Here is a 17,924-nt window from a genome sequence, read left to right as displayed (position 1 = left end):
TAATGAATTCAGAAGACACTTTACACTGAATACAAAAAAGGAAAAAAGTATCATGAAAAAGAATTCAAAATGAATTAAGCTTTCCGTCAGAGTTCATTGCCGCGAGGCGTTACCATTAATATGATTATGAATACTCCATGCCAAATAGAGGATACGACCTGAAAGCTTCCCAGTTCTTGTACCCCACTCTCCCCTTTACAGTATGCCCCCAAAGGAATACAATCAGATTTTCGCGTTGATAACATGCCCAATATGATTAAATTGTCTAAATGCTACTTCAGGGTCTTAAAACATAACATCATTCTGAGCTCTATTTTGCAGAAAACCCCATTCAACTTGGTTAAGCGGTCATAGAGAAATGACCACATTTTGACCACATTTCTTTGACCATGATATAGTGCAATTTTATGGAGCATTGAATCCCTGAGTTTTACCTTGAACAGCATTGAGAAACTATTTTGTACGTATATCGGGCATGACTGTTTGGCTTGCATTATGCACGTACGTCAACGCGTACGGCACCGCAGTGTGTTTAGGTACGTACCGGTACATTGCATGCCGGCCCAGTAATACAGCTACATTTGTAGCTCGCGCTCCAGTACGATACTTGTACTTGTCGTCTGTGATTATTGCAGCTGATGGTCGATCTTGCATGCTAACCTCAATAACTGGTACGCTAGCGCTCCAAAACGTGGAACGGTAAAGCTGGGTAATTTTCAAAGGTAAGATATTTGAACACAGGGCTGCCAACTCTCACTCATTGAGAGTGAGACTCACTCATTTTGGTCCTTTCTCACTCTAAAACTTTATTTCATTTGCATGCATTACTATTGATCTCACTCATTTTGACTCCTACGTTAACTGTTAATTAATAACGTTAGCATTGGCCTGTGGGAGTCTCACTCTCAACTATACAAATATCTAACCGAGTTTCCATTGTTGGCAGCCCTGTGAACGTATGAACATGACATTTCAGAAGGGTGTTCTAGAGAAATACACGAAAACTGACGTAGAACTCTAGACTAGTAGTGTAATAATGGTAGCCTAAAATAACTTATTGTCTTTGTCAACTCCTATCCGTCTAACATTGTTAACGTTAACTTTATAACACTAACAATTCAGCATAGCGTTAGAGATCTAAATCCTTTACATCATTAACACTTTTAACAGCAGCTAACAACTTAACGAACGTTAATGATTAACGTTGTCGTTAGGTTAGCGTTGATAGAGAGGTCTAACGTTAGACTAGATCTAGAGGTGTCCTAAAATCTATTAAATCTAAGCTAACGTTAGTAAATTAAACTTGCACGCTTGTTGGGCTTCTATGAAACGTTAACGTATTACGACAGTCTTAACGGTAACCCGTTAACCCGTTTATAATAGTCATTACTCATAGAACACACAGTAGAGGTCTTACCCGTCACTACAGAAAGATATTTGAGCCAGTGCAGTAGTTCCAGTACAGTAACATGTCTTAGGACCTAGAAATAGAGAGTCTATTTGCAATAAACGTGTAGTAACATGTTAGAGTCCATAGACTAGTGTAGTAGAGAAACGCTAACGAAGTATCACTACAACACTCGACTAGTAAAGCAGTATTAAACCGTTAACATTTACGGTATAAAAACAATGATGTGCTATTGATCAATGATAAACACCTTTCTCACCAACTATCTATTAGAACTATGCTATTCATCGTGATAGTGATACGGTATGGTCTGTTTAAACGTTAACGTTAGAATTTGTCTAACGTTAGAGTCTGGTTAACAATGACTAACATTACACTAACAGTTGAGTTAGACCCATCTGACGTTACAACGGTAAGGGCCTAGAATATTCAACGTTAGAGATCTAACACTCCAGAAATACCTAACTAACTGTTAAAGTGTTAACGGTTTAATAGGCCTACGCCTACGGTCAGTCGCTGGCCTTTAACGTAGACTAGCACAGTTAGAGTGTATTAAACGTTAAGTGATAGTCCTAAGTTACTCCTAATCCTATTTCTATACTATCGTTACACCACAAAGTATAATATTAAAGCTAACCCAGGCTTAGGGCCTAACCGTTAGGTATTAATTGTTAGATCTCTAACTCTAACCACGTATTCGCGGCATGAATTTTTCGCGAATTGGAACGCGTCCGGTTCCACAACGCTTGGTCATACTTGTTATTCAAGGCCAGACCTAAGATGTTGCAAGTTTCATCAAGGCTATCTATATTTTACTCCTATCACTTAAGACATTAGATTCTAGATTTATGTTGTTGCCTCTGCTCTTAACGCCATAAGGGCATTATTTGCTTCCTTTGCTCTGCAAGTATTGTTTAAGATAAATTGAAAATTTTTTTTTCTTATCGAGTTTTAACTCTTTTAATTTTCTAGCAAAATCCATCGGTGAAGAACTCACAAAAACAGTTCCGGCATGGCTCTTCGGGCCAAGAATGACTTTTCTCAGGTGAAGGCGTATTTCTCAACTAAAGAATGGGCGGACATGAACGACTATGAGAAGATGAGATTGAAGAACATCAAAGAAAACTATGAGATGATGCGAGAAGTTGGTAAGAAGCAAATAATAGAGTGATGATGTATAAGAAATGAAATATATCTAGGTATTCTAGCATATGAACATTAGAGTCTAGATCTTTTATTTCTGTAATAATAATTGTACTTTGAAATTAGATCTCGAGCTGTGTGTAAACATCAAAATAAAAATTCCTGTAAGAATACACTCCTCACGGAATTATGTATTTATTTCAATCATGTGACAGAATTTCGTACTAATTTGTATGTTTATTTTATGCCACCTCTTGAACATGGAGGCAAGAATAGAATTGGAAAAGTATGTATGCTCCCTTGTGGGTGTTGGGTTTGGGGCAAGATTACTATGGGCCAAATTTTTCAAAATTATTTTAGTCCATCACATTTTGTTTGCATTGAAACAGTTGCAGTAGATTATATCGTGTGCATACCATTTATGCATAGGTTTAACACATAGAGAACGTTGTTGAGCCTTCATTGGTAATTCATTAATGAAATGCTTTCAGGACTCAAGGATCACCACTACATGAAAGTGAATTTGTGTTCAGGGTCATGTTTGGTATCCATCTTTACAATCCCGTTTCCCTTTAAACAGGACTAAATGTTCCAGCTCCCGACTTCATGCAGAGTAGTCGAAAGAGGAAAAAATCAACAAAAAGAGAGAGTGACAGTGAAGACGAGGAATGGACGCCCGGAGGCTGGAAGAAGAAATATACCAAACCAAAAGGTTAACGTCGCGGCTGTTCTTGTTTACAGGCTGTAATGTTTCTTCTTTTAACATGCCAGAGCATAAAGCACAGGTAGAATTGTTCTTTGTTGTGTCCAGCCATCATTTCTACTTCTCTATCTGTACGTCATAACTAATAAAAAAAGAGGGTGAGATTTAATAAGATCTTCGATGCTGATGGATATAAGTCTGCTACATTGCAGAATAAAGTGGATGGGTAAAGGTCACGGGAAGCAAAAGAACACTGAAAGATGGTGTCCACGTACTTAAGTATAACGATAAACAGCAGGAAACCACGCATTTGTTGAATACTCATCATACACTGGAAAGCTAGGTGAAATGGGATGGTACCTTTTAATTTCGTTTGAATATTACATTTAAAAGAGAGCAGTCGCTGGGGTGACAAGACCTTGTATCTGATATTTTGGTGAAAATGACATTTTTGGATTAATGGTCAAACAATATGTCCTGTCCAAATCCTAGCTGTCTTACTCAAAAAATTAAGCCATCATGGCATGTCAAAGGAAAGACTATCCCATTCGCTATATTGCTTTGTATTGTCACGCATGTATAGAAAATGACGGTTAAGGATTCAGTTACAGTTCGCTATTCCAAAGGTTTATTTCTTACTCTTTTGTTACTCCAAAGACCCCTTATTCCGAAGTTTTGCCATTCTCGGGATTCCGAAAGTTTGTTCATTTTAAGCTCCACACTTTTGAAGATTTGTTTTTTCGAAAGTTCATAATTTACATAGATATATTATTCGTTTCAGAAGGTTCGTTGATCGGAAAATGAAATGAGGTTCGTCATTCCAAAGGGTTATAATTCAAGGAATGAGAAAGGATCACTATTCCGAAGTTTCGTTGTTCCGAACGTTTTTTTTTTTAATCCGAAAATGAAATAAAGTTTGTCATTTCGAAGAAGATCTGTCAATTAAGAAAAGAAATGACAAAGGTTACTTATTTCGAAGGTTCAGTTATCTTACGACGATTATAAGGTTTGCAGTTTCTAAGTTTTGTTAGTGGACTCACCTTCTTCACTTCTGGATTAATGAAACTTTGTTTTCATGTTCCGATTAATGAATGTTTGAAATTCCTATCATTTTTCGGACTAACGAACCGTCGTAATAAGAGCCCTTTATATATATATATATATATATATATATACATATATATATATATAAATATAATATGTATATATGTATATATACATATACATACACACACATATATATATATATATATATATATATTTATATACATATACATATTATACATATACAAGTGTATATAGATCTCTCACTAGACATATATATATATATATATATATATATATTTGTCGGATTAAGAACCTTATTAATAACGAACCTTTGGAATACAGTATTTAAACGCCAAAATGTCCGTAATAACAATCCCTACTTCATTTCCGAACTAATGGTGTACATGTAACAGAATCTGCATGTTTTGTTATAAAGAATCTTCGGAACAATCAAACGACCCTTAATTAATTTCAGATTATTGTATTACAATAACACACGTACCCCTCGGAAAATGTGCATGACACACGGAGCGAACACACAGTGTTAACACAGTAATGTGAAGCATTCGGTCATACAGAGACGCTTTAAATGCTTGTTCCGCTACGTATTTTCGGAAGCGATTCGGATTTCGTTATAACGGAGCACATTTCTTTTGTTTTTCTTTGTCAGAGGCGCTAGGAAAAGACTTACCCGGTTGTTATAAAAAAAAAAATCGCTATAACCGAGGTATAAATAAACCCAACAATGCATGTCTGGTATTTTTCTCTCAAATGACTTTGTTTTATTCCTCAGCATCGTTTCAGACACCCTTTAAAACATCGCCTCGGAAGGTAAAGAAGAAAAGCTCTTCAGGAAATCCTTCAAAGGTGAGTAAAATGACGAGTGGTACAATATTTACATACAACATAGTTTTACCAAACCACGAAACATTCATTGTAATTCGATTAGATATTTTATTCTATTAAAAAGCTGAAGATAAGTGAATGAGTTGGCAATATCTGGCAAAAATGGAAAATAAAAGCAATATTACACAGTATGACGGGGAAAAGGTAAGGGTCAAGGAGAAAGTGAGAAATAGATTTGATACTAACTCTACTCAGTATAAGTCCGTCAGTAATGGCGGTTGGTGTAATAAAAAGAAGGAATAAGACCTTTTCCTTTGTGCAGAGACAACAGAAAGATCACCTTTGATGAGTAATCTAGTGCATCGCCGTGTTAATGACTGGAGATTACGGTGATTGCAAGGAGTTTAAGCAAGAGCTATGAAAATTTTACGAAGACAAGGGGGAAATTCAACTTCAATGTAACTTCCTTTCATCGGAAATGTAGAAGGCAGAATCTGCTAGGTCACCCACTGGTGACCTTGGAGATACCCTCTCCGACGGGGACAAAATCAGGGATGGACAGATATCAGATCTTTTGGACTGGAAGGAATGCGGTGACCAGCAGGAGGCATCCAACGTAGACTCTCGGTCAAGCGCACCGGGCGACGGGACTCGTGGTCAAGCAAAATCTACCAAAAGAGAGACAACTGACAGTCCTGCTCCATTCAGACCGCCTGTACCAATGCAAGTTGGACAGAAAGCAGGGCCACCATTAGGTAAAATTGAGAATGACAAAAAAGAGAACAGTAATCCAGTGAACCTTGTAATCACTTATAGTCATTTGATAAATATGATGTGAATGAGATGACATATGAATATATCAATGTTTATAAAGTCATGAAATGACGTGCTGGAACACCTCGTGTTCTGGGTTTTGATTCCAGTCAGTTGGACATTTATCATCCTTCAAGTAGTTCTTCTTGACTGCCACGTGTTCAAAGAAAAGCTTATACTGGTAATCTTGCATAATTCATTGATTATCGGTATAATTTTGTAATACACTATAAGTTTGTTATGGAATTAATGTACATATTTAATTTCTTCGAAGTATGTACATTGCAATCTGTTAATTGATATTTCCTGTGATATTACTGAAAAGAAAATCAATGAAATTACACTGTATGTTGATAAAGTAAGTAAAACAAACAGGCAATTTAAATGTACATTTTACAACTCCGTAACAATAAGCATGAGAACAAATATGAGAAATGGAAGAACGCTGTAATAACATGATGAAGACAAAATCTTAATTCTTTTAATTCTTAGGGAAACGACGCACAGATTCGACAGCACCAGCTCCAACATCTCGTTATCCCAGAAGAGCAGTAACCAAGAAGTGCTACAAGGAAGACGACGTACCAGATGAGGACCACTACATATGTGAGTATTCTAGTTAGACGATGGTATTGTAACTTTTTTGTTACGTTTTGTTAAGATCTTGTCGCAGATATAGCAAGAATTTATGAGCTTTAGAATACAGGTAAGAAGGAACATATGAACAGTGAATGATTAGTAGCATACACATTGATGTTGACATCGGTGCTTTTGGGATTTGTCTTGAATCATTCTGCAACCTAGATAAACAAAAGCAGTTTTACTCTTTACTTAAGACTTTAAAAAAATTCTTGTAAACGGTTGCCAGACTCGTTCTCTTATATACTTGATTCAAATGAAGCAAATGTTGAGGCGGAAGTGCGATATTGATATCACTTTTTATTTGTTATTTGATGGGTATGTATCCTCGACAATATCATCTTTTTCCCCCTTTAAACTTGTCTGGAAATGATATGATGGAGGCAATCTATGAAAGTCCAGATAAAATGATTCCTCAAAGAGATAAGATGGAGAAACAAAACAACATTGTTTTCCATAAAATCGGTATCGGTAGAAATCGAACAAACTATCCCTTGCGAAATGTTGTGGGTTTTCCTTTGACAAGAATATCGGCAAAGCCAACGGTTCAAACAAGAGTCAGATTTGATCAACGCATATAAGAGCTATCATGGCATAATTTAACCTACAATATAAAGGTGATTACGTCATCAGTCATGGAGTAGCAACATGTTGTAATAAATAAGTTGATTCTATTCTGTAAATTCCCAATGACGAGCACAATGTTAGTCACAAGTGATTTAAATAGTGATAATTAAGATGATCTAGGTTTACAGTGACTTCACTGAGAGTTACCAAAAACAAAATAATTGTTTCCTTCCCCTTTTGTCAGTTTGTGAAGAATGTAATGAGATCTATGAGGGTGAGTGCGAGAAACATCCACTGGTAATCATCCGAGACACAGCCGTACCAAAGGGTTGCAAAAACAGAGCTAGCAACACCCTCCCAGGAGGCCTTGTGATCGGACAGTCTTCTATTCCCGGAGCTGGACTAGGGGTCAAAGCTACTGAGCACATACCCAAGGGCCATCGATTCGGACCATATGAAGGTGACATAGTGTACGCAGAGACAGGCTTCGACAGCGGATATGCGTGGGAAGTAAGTTGAGTCCCCCCTTTTTTTATGCCTCCGCCACGAAGTGTCGCCGGAGGCATTATGTTTTCGGGTTGTCCGTCCGTCCGTCCGTAATCAATTTTGTGGACAGCGTATCTAAAAAACTGTGTGACGTATCCTAATGAAACTTGGCATGTATATGTATGAGTGGGCGAAGTTGTGCCTATCAATTTTTGGGTGCACATGCTCAATGTCAAAGGTCAAAGGTCAAGGTCAAATGCTCAGAATTATACTATTTTACCTATATTTCTGCAATGCCTGGAGGTATCTTCTTGAAACTTGGTGTATACATGGAATACCAAATAAAGATTCCCCAGAGAGAGTTTTGGGTCATGAGGTCAAAGGTTAAGGGTCAAAGGTCAAGTGAAAATGTTAAAATTTCACTTTTTTCTCCATATCTCACTGATATTTCAAGGTATCTTCATGGAACTTAGTATATATGCATGTGCTGACTGGCAGTGATCAATTTAGGGGTCATGGGTCAAAAGTCAGGGGTCAAAGGTCGAGGTCCACTCATCAAAATGCCATTATTTCCCTCTTATATATGCAATGCCAGTAGGATTTTTTTTTCTTGAAACTTGTGTATGCATTCATTACCCAATACAGATTCTCTGGGAAGTTTCTTGTCAAAAGTCAAGGGCCAAAAGGTCAAAGGTCAAGTGAAAGTGTTAAATTTCACTTCTTCTTTAAACTTATAAAAGGGTCAAAATTTGGGTACAAATCCCCAAATATCTGCACTCTTATTAGACAGTGTAGCCATTCATCCAAATAAACCTAGTTCAAGGAAAGCGAACATTCAGTGCATGTGTGACAAACCTGTCATTTTGATATTTTGCCAGTTATGTGAAACTGTCATCACACATTGTCAAGGCATTGTGCTATAGACCTATTTGGAGAACCATGCATTATGGCGGAGGCATACCAGTCGCCATAGCGACATTTCTGGTTTTAGGTTGCGTTCTTTCTTTTAAACTGTGGTGTATGAACATGCTGTTAGATACCAAAATCATGAACCCAGTTTGTTAGTAACTGTGAATTAGAGAATGACCTCTCTTGCTTATTTCTTCCCAGAACTCCAGCAAAAAACAAAAACAAAAACAGAAGTTCAGCAAAAATGAAAAAGAGTAAGAAATCATGTTCGAAAGGTGTGCTCAATTGTGTGAAGTCAAAGTCATAAACCGAAACTGTTCGATTTCAGCAGTGACACAAAGACGCGATTTACTCAGAGATGGGAAAATGATAAAGAGAGCTTTTATTTTTGAGTCTTCCTTTGTTGAAGATTTAACATTATCAAAAAGAAAATACCCAGGGCTTTCTTTGAAAAACAAGAAGCTATTTGACCAGCTCTGTCAAAATAACGCCATTGATGATTTCATGATTCAGTACTGTACCTTTGTGTCTGAGAAAAGCGTGAATTAAAATGTGTTTCATTTACTTTCTGGGTCAAGGGGCTTAGTGAAAGTCGACTATCATAACGTGACGTTTAGATTAAACATTCGGTGAGAAATTATATAAAGATTAGTGTGTGTATGTGCGTGTGCATCTGGCTGTGTGTGCATGTAGAATTCTTTTTTCCTGAAAATAACTCTTTCCTCACTGGCAGAAAAAAAAAAAAGGACGTAGACAACGTAATAAAGTTTGAGAATAGGGAGCTTTAGATTTTAGACGCGCGGACGTTCAAAGGGAAAAAACATGGTCTGAGCGTGTGCAGTAACGCACGTCAAGTTACTGCACACGCTCAGACCATGTTTTTTTTTTTTCCCTTTGAACGTCCGCGCGTCTAAAATCTAAAGCTCCCTACTGTCTTCGATGCCATGCGAGCAACAAGTGTTTTGTATAGAACCTGTATATGTACTACATACATGTACACTTGTATATTACTTTTAGCCAGTTTCCGGCCCTTGCAGAATCACAAGTCGATCAGAAACTTAAACCTCCTTCAAAATTTGCATCAAAATGTCAATTTGTCAGACTTATATGTTAAATATATAAAACACTCCTTGTTGTTAACATAGTTTCCTCTTTCAAATGTAGGTGTGTTTAGATGGCAAGCCGCATCACTACGTCGACAGTAGAAGCGAGGAAACGGGCAACTGGATGAGATATATCAACTGCGCCCGAAACGAGACGGAGCAGAACCTCGTGTCTTTCCAGTATCTCGGACAGATCTACTACCGCACCTTCAAACCAATCTGCCCTGGCACTGAACTGTTGGTCTTCTATGGGGATCAGTATGCAAAGGAACTTGGAATACAGCTGCACCGCAACAAACTTAAGACCTGCACAGGTAATCTACTCAATTACAGAAGCTATGGCAATAGAAATTTAGGTTTCTATCGTAGAGGCGAATGTATTATGGACCGTATGTGTCGACATAATGATTCCGTTGCTTAATCTGAATTTTCTGGAAACTACGACTTATAATTTTCATTAACGAAAGGTTATGTAAACATCAAAACAAGAAAAGAAAAGAAAAAAAAAACGCAAGCTAAACGTTAACGCAGGACAGCAACCGTGGATCATGTTTGACGTAATATGAAATGTATCTTTAATTTCTTTTTAATTTACTCTTTGAATGTCCTTCGTTTTCGTTTTTGCTTTTTTTGTATGAAACGAAATAATTTTTCTTACGGCAATTTGCGATTTAGCTATAAACACAAATGTCCATCGGATTTCAACACTGGTGTCATGACTTTGTTTGAATAATGACTTACATTTACTAGGTATTGAGACATATATTGCGGAGATCATACCGGGTTTTTTGTTATGTATGCCTACGCCTCCAGAAAATGCCTGTGGGTTGAGGCATTACTTAAATTTCAAAATTCCCCTGTTGTTATGGCTAAACGATACACAGAATATTTGCAACCATTTGCATGGCCATAATGTTATTGTTACGTCAGAACTCATATGTAATGTTCATGTTTTAAAATAATCCTTGAACAAAAATCTGTTGCTCCGAATATAAATTGATATTATCCGTTTCTAAGGATAACAGCTTATCGATAATTAATTGGGATTTTGCCCAAATGTATAATAAAGTGAATTCAGTATAAATTATGCAGAACTGCTAGTAGTAAACATTGTTGAAGTTTAAGGAAAATTGGACAATCCCTTCAAAGGCTAAGAACTGTTACATTTTGGTTTTTAAATTCTCATGTAATGTCGTCGCTTCATAGATCAGAAAACTACAACAATTTGTAATTTCACAGTAGGATAACAACATAAGGAAATATGCAGACATTTCACGTTTTTATTTTCTTGCAAAATGAAGGAGCATCAAGAATCAATGATACTCTTATTAATAATGATGTTACCCTTGATATTTATTCTATTCTTGTGCATTTTATATTGAAACAAAAAAATAAATCTTATAATTTTGTGGATTTCTTTCCCACATTTTCTTGATATCATTGTCCTACAGTGATATCACAATCTGTAGCAGTACTTTTATCTAAAAACAACAGCATTAAAACCTTATAATTCATATGTTACTAATGAAATATTTTCTTTCTAATATGAGATAAGTATACTACTGTTTTCTTTTCGTCCACAGAAGTGACAAGTTAGTTCATATCTTCCTAAGATTATTATATGTTTCACTTTCTGTAGACCCTGGACTCTACACATGTGAGGTGTGCGGGAGGGTGTTCTCACGACCCAGGTATCTAGCCGGACATCTCAAGCACAGCCATAGTCACGTTGGGTTATTACCAGACCAAGATGCTCCCAATGCGGCCTTCTTGGCCTTCATCAATCGTCAACAGCAGCCGTGGCCGATGCAAGGAAGCAATGGCGGACGTTCAGACGTATCTAAGCAGAGCCATGCCAAATACCCAGCATGCAAGAAGTGTGGTCAAATGTTCCAGTCTATAAAGCTATTCACACAGCACTTGACAAACCACCCTGAGGAACTATGTAGTCTGAAGTCCAAAGTGTATGAGTCAGAGGAAAGCCATCAAACCACAGGTAATGATTCCCCTTGTGTTAATATCAGCATAATCCTTAGAACAGACCAAAATATCTCCAGTTCATCAAAAATAAAACTTCACCAGGCAACTGGAATTAGTAAGCAAATTCTCCCTCGTTCAAAGAAAAGCATAACCTCAAATACTAAATTTCAGAAGCGCGTTGGGCAGTCAGAAAAGTGTAGAATCAGTCAGGATTGTGAGAAACCATTTGTGTGTGATGTGTGTCAAAAGGCATTCAGCCAATTATGTAATCTCAGGACACACCAGCGTATTCACAGTGGTGAGAAACCATTTGTGTGTGATGTGTGTCAAAAGGCATTCAGTCGATTATTTATTCTCAGGACACACCAGCGTATTCACAGTGGTGAGAAACCATTTGTGTGTGATGTGTGTCAAAAGACATTCAGTCAATCATCTGATCTCAGGACACACCAGCGTATTCACAGTGGTGAGAAACCATTTGTGTGTGATGTGTGTCAAAAGGCATTCAGCCAATTATGTAATCTCAGGACACACCAGCGTATTCACAGTGGTGAGAAACCATTTGTGTGTGATGTGTGTCAAAAGGCATTCAGTCGATTATTTATTCTCAGGACACACCAGCGTATTCACAGTGGTGAGAAACCATTTGTGTGTGATGTGTGTCAAAAGACATTCAGTCAATCATCTGATCTCAGGAGACACCAGCGTATTCACAGTGGTGAGAAACCATTTGTGTGTGATGTGTGTCAAAAGGCATTCAGTCGATCAGCTCATCTCAGGACACATAGAAGTAAGTGCAATATTCCATGGGAAGCTTCGCGCAGCAGGTCTGCAGAGAGCAAAATGAATTCACAGGACAAAAACACTGTGCTACCTATTGTAGAAAAAGAGGACTAGAATTTGATAGATGAAAGAAAAATTGTTTATTTTCATAAGTATGCATGTTTGTCCCCGCATATGAATATGCATTGAATAATTGAACATTACACCTATTGTATTGTATTACTCATAATTACGCCAGAGTAGTTTTTATTACCATTTCATGAAGTGAAAACAGTATAAAATGAAATTTGAGGAAACTATTTCAGACGATATTATACAATCGTCTAATGATCAAATACTGGATGAATATCTCGAGTCCTAAAGAGTGTGATAAGAGATGTACACTGTGTATCATGTTAATGCATAAACCAGTGAGAAAATAAGGGAAATTTGAAATCACCGTACAAATAAATCTCACGTCAGCAATAACTTTTAAGGATTTACTGTATAAACTTAGTATAGCCAGTGCAGCAGACCATAATTATAATATGTCTTGGCTTGATGATATTGACATTTAAGGTACCATTCCACAGTGTAAACAAGTTTTGTGTAATTTACATTCCATCGCCCAGCTGGGTCTATTGTTCCTAACAGGTGCAGCTCCTAACAATGATTGACAGCTATTGTTCCTAATGTCAACCATAGTTGTTGCTGAACAGGTGCCTGGCCGGGGCCTGATACTTAGTAATTGGTCGATCGAATTGTCACTACTTTGTATTAAAGAACGCAACAAGATGATGGGCAGCTTTAGATCCATGACACTTCTATCAGGCCAACAAAAAGAATAAAAAGAAGGAAGATAAAAAGAAAGAAATACATATATAAAAAGGAAAACGTTCCGGGCATGAGTTAGACAGTTGTGTCAAAAGAACTCTTGTTGTCAATCTGAGGAGGGAAGTGCGTAATAGTAATAACGTCACAGATCTAAAGCTGCCCAATAATGTAAAGCGAAATAAAACTGAGCAAAATGAAAACCAGAAGAAGCAAACTTACGAATATGCTCATCGTTGGATAAAAGGCCAGAAAAATCACTGGCATGAAATTTGAGAAAAAAAAACATCAACAACAAAGCAAAGCACATTCAGGGACGTACTGAAGGCTTTCTAACTTGATGGCATTCCTGGTTTCGTTTTTTTGTTGACTTTCCTAAAAGTTCGTCTTCAATTAACTGCAGCTTTAGTATGCATGATTGGACTAAACACATTTTTTTTTTTTTTTGGCCATACATCTACACCTGTACGAGTAGTTTTATGAGAGGATAAATGAGTGTGGCAGGGGAGTTTACTGTTTGAAATATATGAAATATCCAATGATAATCTCACTTATTGAATGCCACTTATCTGCAGTGTCAATTCAGTTCTTACATTTTCAACTGCTCAAAAGAGGCTGTCATTGATATTTAGTCTACTTGGATTTCAAAAGGTAATTACGCTTGTGATGATATGTCGGGAATAGTAAAAACCCGATGACAAATTGAACACTTGGTATTGAAACCAACAGTTTTGTTGTTGGTTTTTTTTTTCGTAACATACTAGTAGACACAATGAACTCGTATGTAGTATGATGAGTTCTGTTCGATCTTCCCGATATGGCCAAGTTCGAAGTACATGTAAGTGCGTGTCACATGATGCGTATAGTATACATATATATATATATATATATATATATATATATATATATATATGTTTTCTTCAATTTTAGTCTTTGCCAATCGATAGAACAAAGTTTTGCAAGTTAACTGGCTTTGTTTAGAACATCTAAAGTAGGTTTTCTTCTGTTCCCTCCCGATGTAAGTAGGTACCTACTCGGATACCGATGAATTATTTTCTACTTGATCTGCCGAACAAACGTAATGCGTAATTTATCTATTGTACGACTGTAAATAGTGAATAACATACAAAGACGAATGTTGCACTTGGATTTTTCATATCGTATGTTTATATTCATATAGTGTGCCTCTTTAAGAAATACTATTTCCAAACTTTTAAATGGTTAGAATCAGACAATCAATGGTCATGTCCGTTTAAGTTAGGAGTAGATTCTATCTAGGCTGGCCTATGCTTGTTTGAGAGAATATTTTCAATGCTGTAAATAGATGTGTATATTATCAGTCTGAGAAGAAATTTCATACGGCTTGCATTCGATATTAAAAGCATTGCGCTTGCTTCATTCACATGTTTGGTTCAGTATCGGTATTTTGATACTGTACCTTCGAAATTTCAAGCCGCTAACATGAACATGTCGCCTTTTGACAAACGGTACAATTTCAACAACATTTTCATTTGTACGTTTCGTTAATGGTTGCAGCGCGATTGTGTAATCGATATACAGCTGTATGTTATTAGCATGGAGAAAATAGTTATTTGACGAACTGTTAAAGTAGTGATTGTTGTTACTTATCTAAATTCATGAATTCAACATGTTCAAAATGTTCTTATTATTGCTATTTGATGGAAACAAAGTGTTGACATTTTCATCATGTTTTTTTTTTTTCAGGAATGTTGATGTTTTCAGCGTTTTATAAAATTTTTGTGATCTCATCTGGATATCTCTCAATTTTATGAAATACAAAACAAGTTTGTTGTCTGCATTGATTGTTGACAGAACTCCTTGATTTCTTGGATGTATAGTACAACAAAAGACCACACTTCTTCGCGTTTTTGTGATTTACGTGTATATGTGAATCGAAGACGGAGAAAGCGAGAGGGAGACTCACCTTGAGAGTCTACATGGAAGAAAGATACTCTCATTTCGGTAAAATCCTTCCTGTAATGCCAACTATTACAATTTTTCAGCAGTGTTTTGTATTGGTATTCAGGGCCGGCGCAGTGTTTCAAAAGTGTGGGGGGCCTACTTCCAGGTTTCATGAGCTAACAAGCAAAAAAACAAAAACAAAACAAAACAAAAACAAAAACAAAAAACAACCGCCGCCATACTTCAAGATCTCTATCTTTTTCTATTTTAGTGCCACTTACGTACTTCCGGGTTAAAAAAAGTGTGGGGGCCCAGAGTAATGACACCTTATGTATTCCTTTGTATGGTGCAGAAAAAGTGTGGGGGCCCGAGCCCCCACGGCCCCCACGGCTGCGCCGCCCCTGGTATTAGCTTTATATACTACAGCTTAAGATGGAAATACCATTTTACAACCGAAGGTAAGCCCTGTCAGTCCTTGATAATGACAAAATACTAACAAGAAATAATGACCAAAAAAAAAAAAAGAAAAAAAAGAAAGAATAGTGCAATGATGTTCACGAGGTTGGCATTCCCGCCCTTGAAGAATAATAAAATTGTATACATATATGCATGTTTTTGCGTGCATATCTTTTTGTTTGTTTAAAAAATGAAAACGAAGAAGCTAACGGTGATGTGGTGGATGGATCGTGGGAGATTGTTTTTGTTTTGTTTTGATTTTGGCATGTAACGTCATATGAGTGCATGAATGTGTTTGTGTCTGCGTGATTACGTTTGCAGGAATAGGAAAGAGAGATGGAGAGAGAGAGAGAGAGAGAAAGAAAGGGACAGAAAGACAAATGATAAACGAAAGAGGGGGAGAGGAAGGAGAGAGAAAAGCAAAAAAAAAAAGTAAAAAGAAATACAAAGAGAGGAGAGAAGATGTCTATGTTTGTATACGTCCATTCATTGTTTACATTGTATTACTTATACGTAATTGTAAGCTGAAAACTGACCCTCATGAACAGAAATCCATGAGTGATATTACAAGGCTTCTTGTTTTATTATATTATATAAATATGTATATTTTAGCCTACTATTTGGAATAATCATTCCAAGCCTTATAATAAGAAATACATTTCCTAACCGTCATTTCACATGGGTGTATGAACATGATATAACATGTCAAGAGCAACTAAATCAAGCAGAATTAAGATACATTTTACTGTATTTTTGCCTCTTACATCAAACATTTCAGTGAAAAGGTATGAAACACACACCCTCACTCCCAAGTACCATATACTGTGCCTTGAAAACATTTAAACTGTCAAAACCTATGTGCTTAATCCTCAACGCAGAAACTGGCTTCATGCGTGTTATTACCCTTCTGAGGTAAAAGTTAAGGAAACAAAATGATATCTTGGCGAAAAAACAAAATGGAAATCGAAGACCTCATAATTTAAAGTGCAATCCTAGATGAATTACAATATTACAATATATATATATTCGTTTTATCTTGGACTAGATATTAATGTTCCACTGAATTGTGAACTTGGAAACGTGCATAAAGCGCCATATAAATGTATCATATTATTATTATTATTACACATAGCTACGCGTTCGTAATCACGGTTCACCATGAAACTCGCATGACATAGCAAGCATTGATGAAATCCGAAAATAGTATGAATAGTTTCACATTGTTTTATTTCTCCACTTGTACAAATGAAATCAGAATGACACAATACTGTTCAACATCATTTTATGAGTTACCTAAACAAAGAAATATAATTACGTGCATTTATATCTACACACAAATATACGGAGGAGGCCGTCATCATTAATCAACTTGTTCTACACTGTACTAAGATCATGGAAAATATAGAAACATAGAAAATGCTAGTGTACCGAGAACTGCACGTGTTGCAGCGGACGATCAACAAACAAAAACACAAACAATAAAGTCTTCCTTGTTCTTATTCATTTTATTGACGTCATTGGTAAGGTTAAACTCATACGCATTTAATTGTTTATTTTCGTGTGCTAAACGTAAACAAATGTTTTAACTCCATGTTATGACAGCGTATGATGTACAGTATAGCCTACTCTTTGTATTACAATCGAACTCTCAATTTGATATCGATTTCAATACGTGTTGATTGACCAACTACCGATTGGTCAACTTGTAAATGAATTTCATCACACTCATCTTTTAATAAACTCCTAATATTTATGATGTTGCAATCGATGCTGAGGTGACATCTTTCCTATGAATGCTTATAACGTGGAGGATTTTGATGATTTCATGCAAAAACGATCTATTAACCTAAACAGGTGCTCCGAAGTCTGTGCCCAAACTTATTCGATCTACCATTGGATTAGTCAAGAAATCAATTGATTAATCAATCTACCAATTATTCAGCAATCGATCAATAACAGAATGAATAGTTACATGAAAAAAAAATGCAGAGCTTGACAACCGAATAAGTTGACTCAATTCTTGTTGGTTTGAGGTACACTGAATTTGTGATTAAAACTACTAAAAACAAGAAAATAGGAAGATATGGAATATTTCAAATCATATTCGAGATTATTCCTTGTTACGTAAGAAGTGTAATGTCGCTGAAGATTTTTTGTTCTTCTCTATTTCATAATGTACTTAAATTGAACGTATGCCTTAAAATGTTAAAAAATTGCGTTTAAGTCGGTTAGCGATCAAAACTGTTCAATGTACCAGAAAGCCGTCGTGTGTTCCGTATCTACAGCGAATCGCAGACCTCAAGCCTGT

General features: G+C 36.5%; 1 protein-coding gene across 1 annotated transcript; it reads left to right on the top strand.

Annotated features, from left to right (window-relative positions):
• Positions 1-2,420: 2,420 nt before the first annotated feature.
• LOC139734220 (uncharacterized) lies at positions 2,421-12,541 on the top strand. Its single transcript, XM_071645025.1, has 8 exons — positions 2,421-2,556; positions 3,132-3,263; positions 5,095-5,168; positions 5,632-5,902; positions 6,453-6,566; positions 7,411-7,676; positions 9,726-9,978; positions 11,304-12,541. Exons 1-8 carry the CDS (start codon positions 2,421-2,423, stop codon positions 12,539-12,541), a joined length of 2,484 nt encoding a protein of 827 aa, XP_071501126.1.
• Positions 12,542-17,924: the final 5,383 nt, after the last annotated feature.

Source organism: Diadema antillarum, unplaced genomic scaffold (assembly GCF_040938485.1).
Source record: "Diadema antillarum isolate AM-2024a unplaced genomic scaffold, OU_Dant_1.0 scf00000025, whole genome shotgun sequence".
In the NCBI taxonomy this organism is placed as follows: Eukaryota; Metazoa; Echinodermata; class Echinoidea; order Diadematoida; family Diadematidae; genus Diadema; species Diadema antillarum.
Note: the sequence above shows the minus strand (reverse complement) of the source record. Positions and strands in the feature narration are given on the sequence as shown.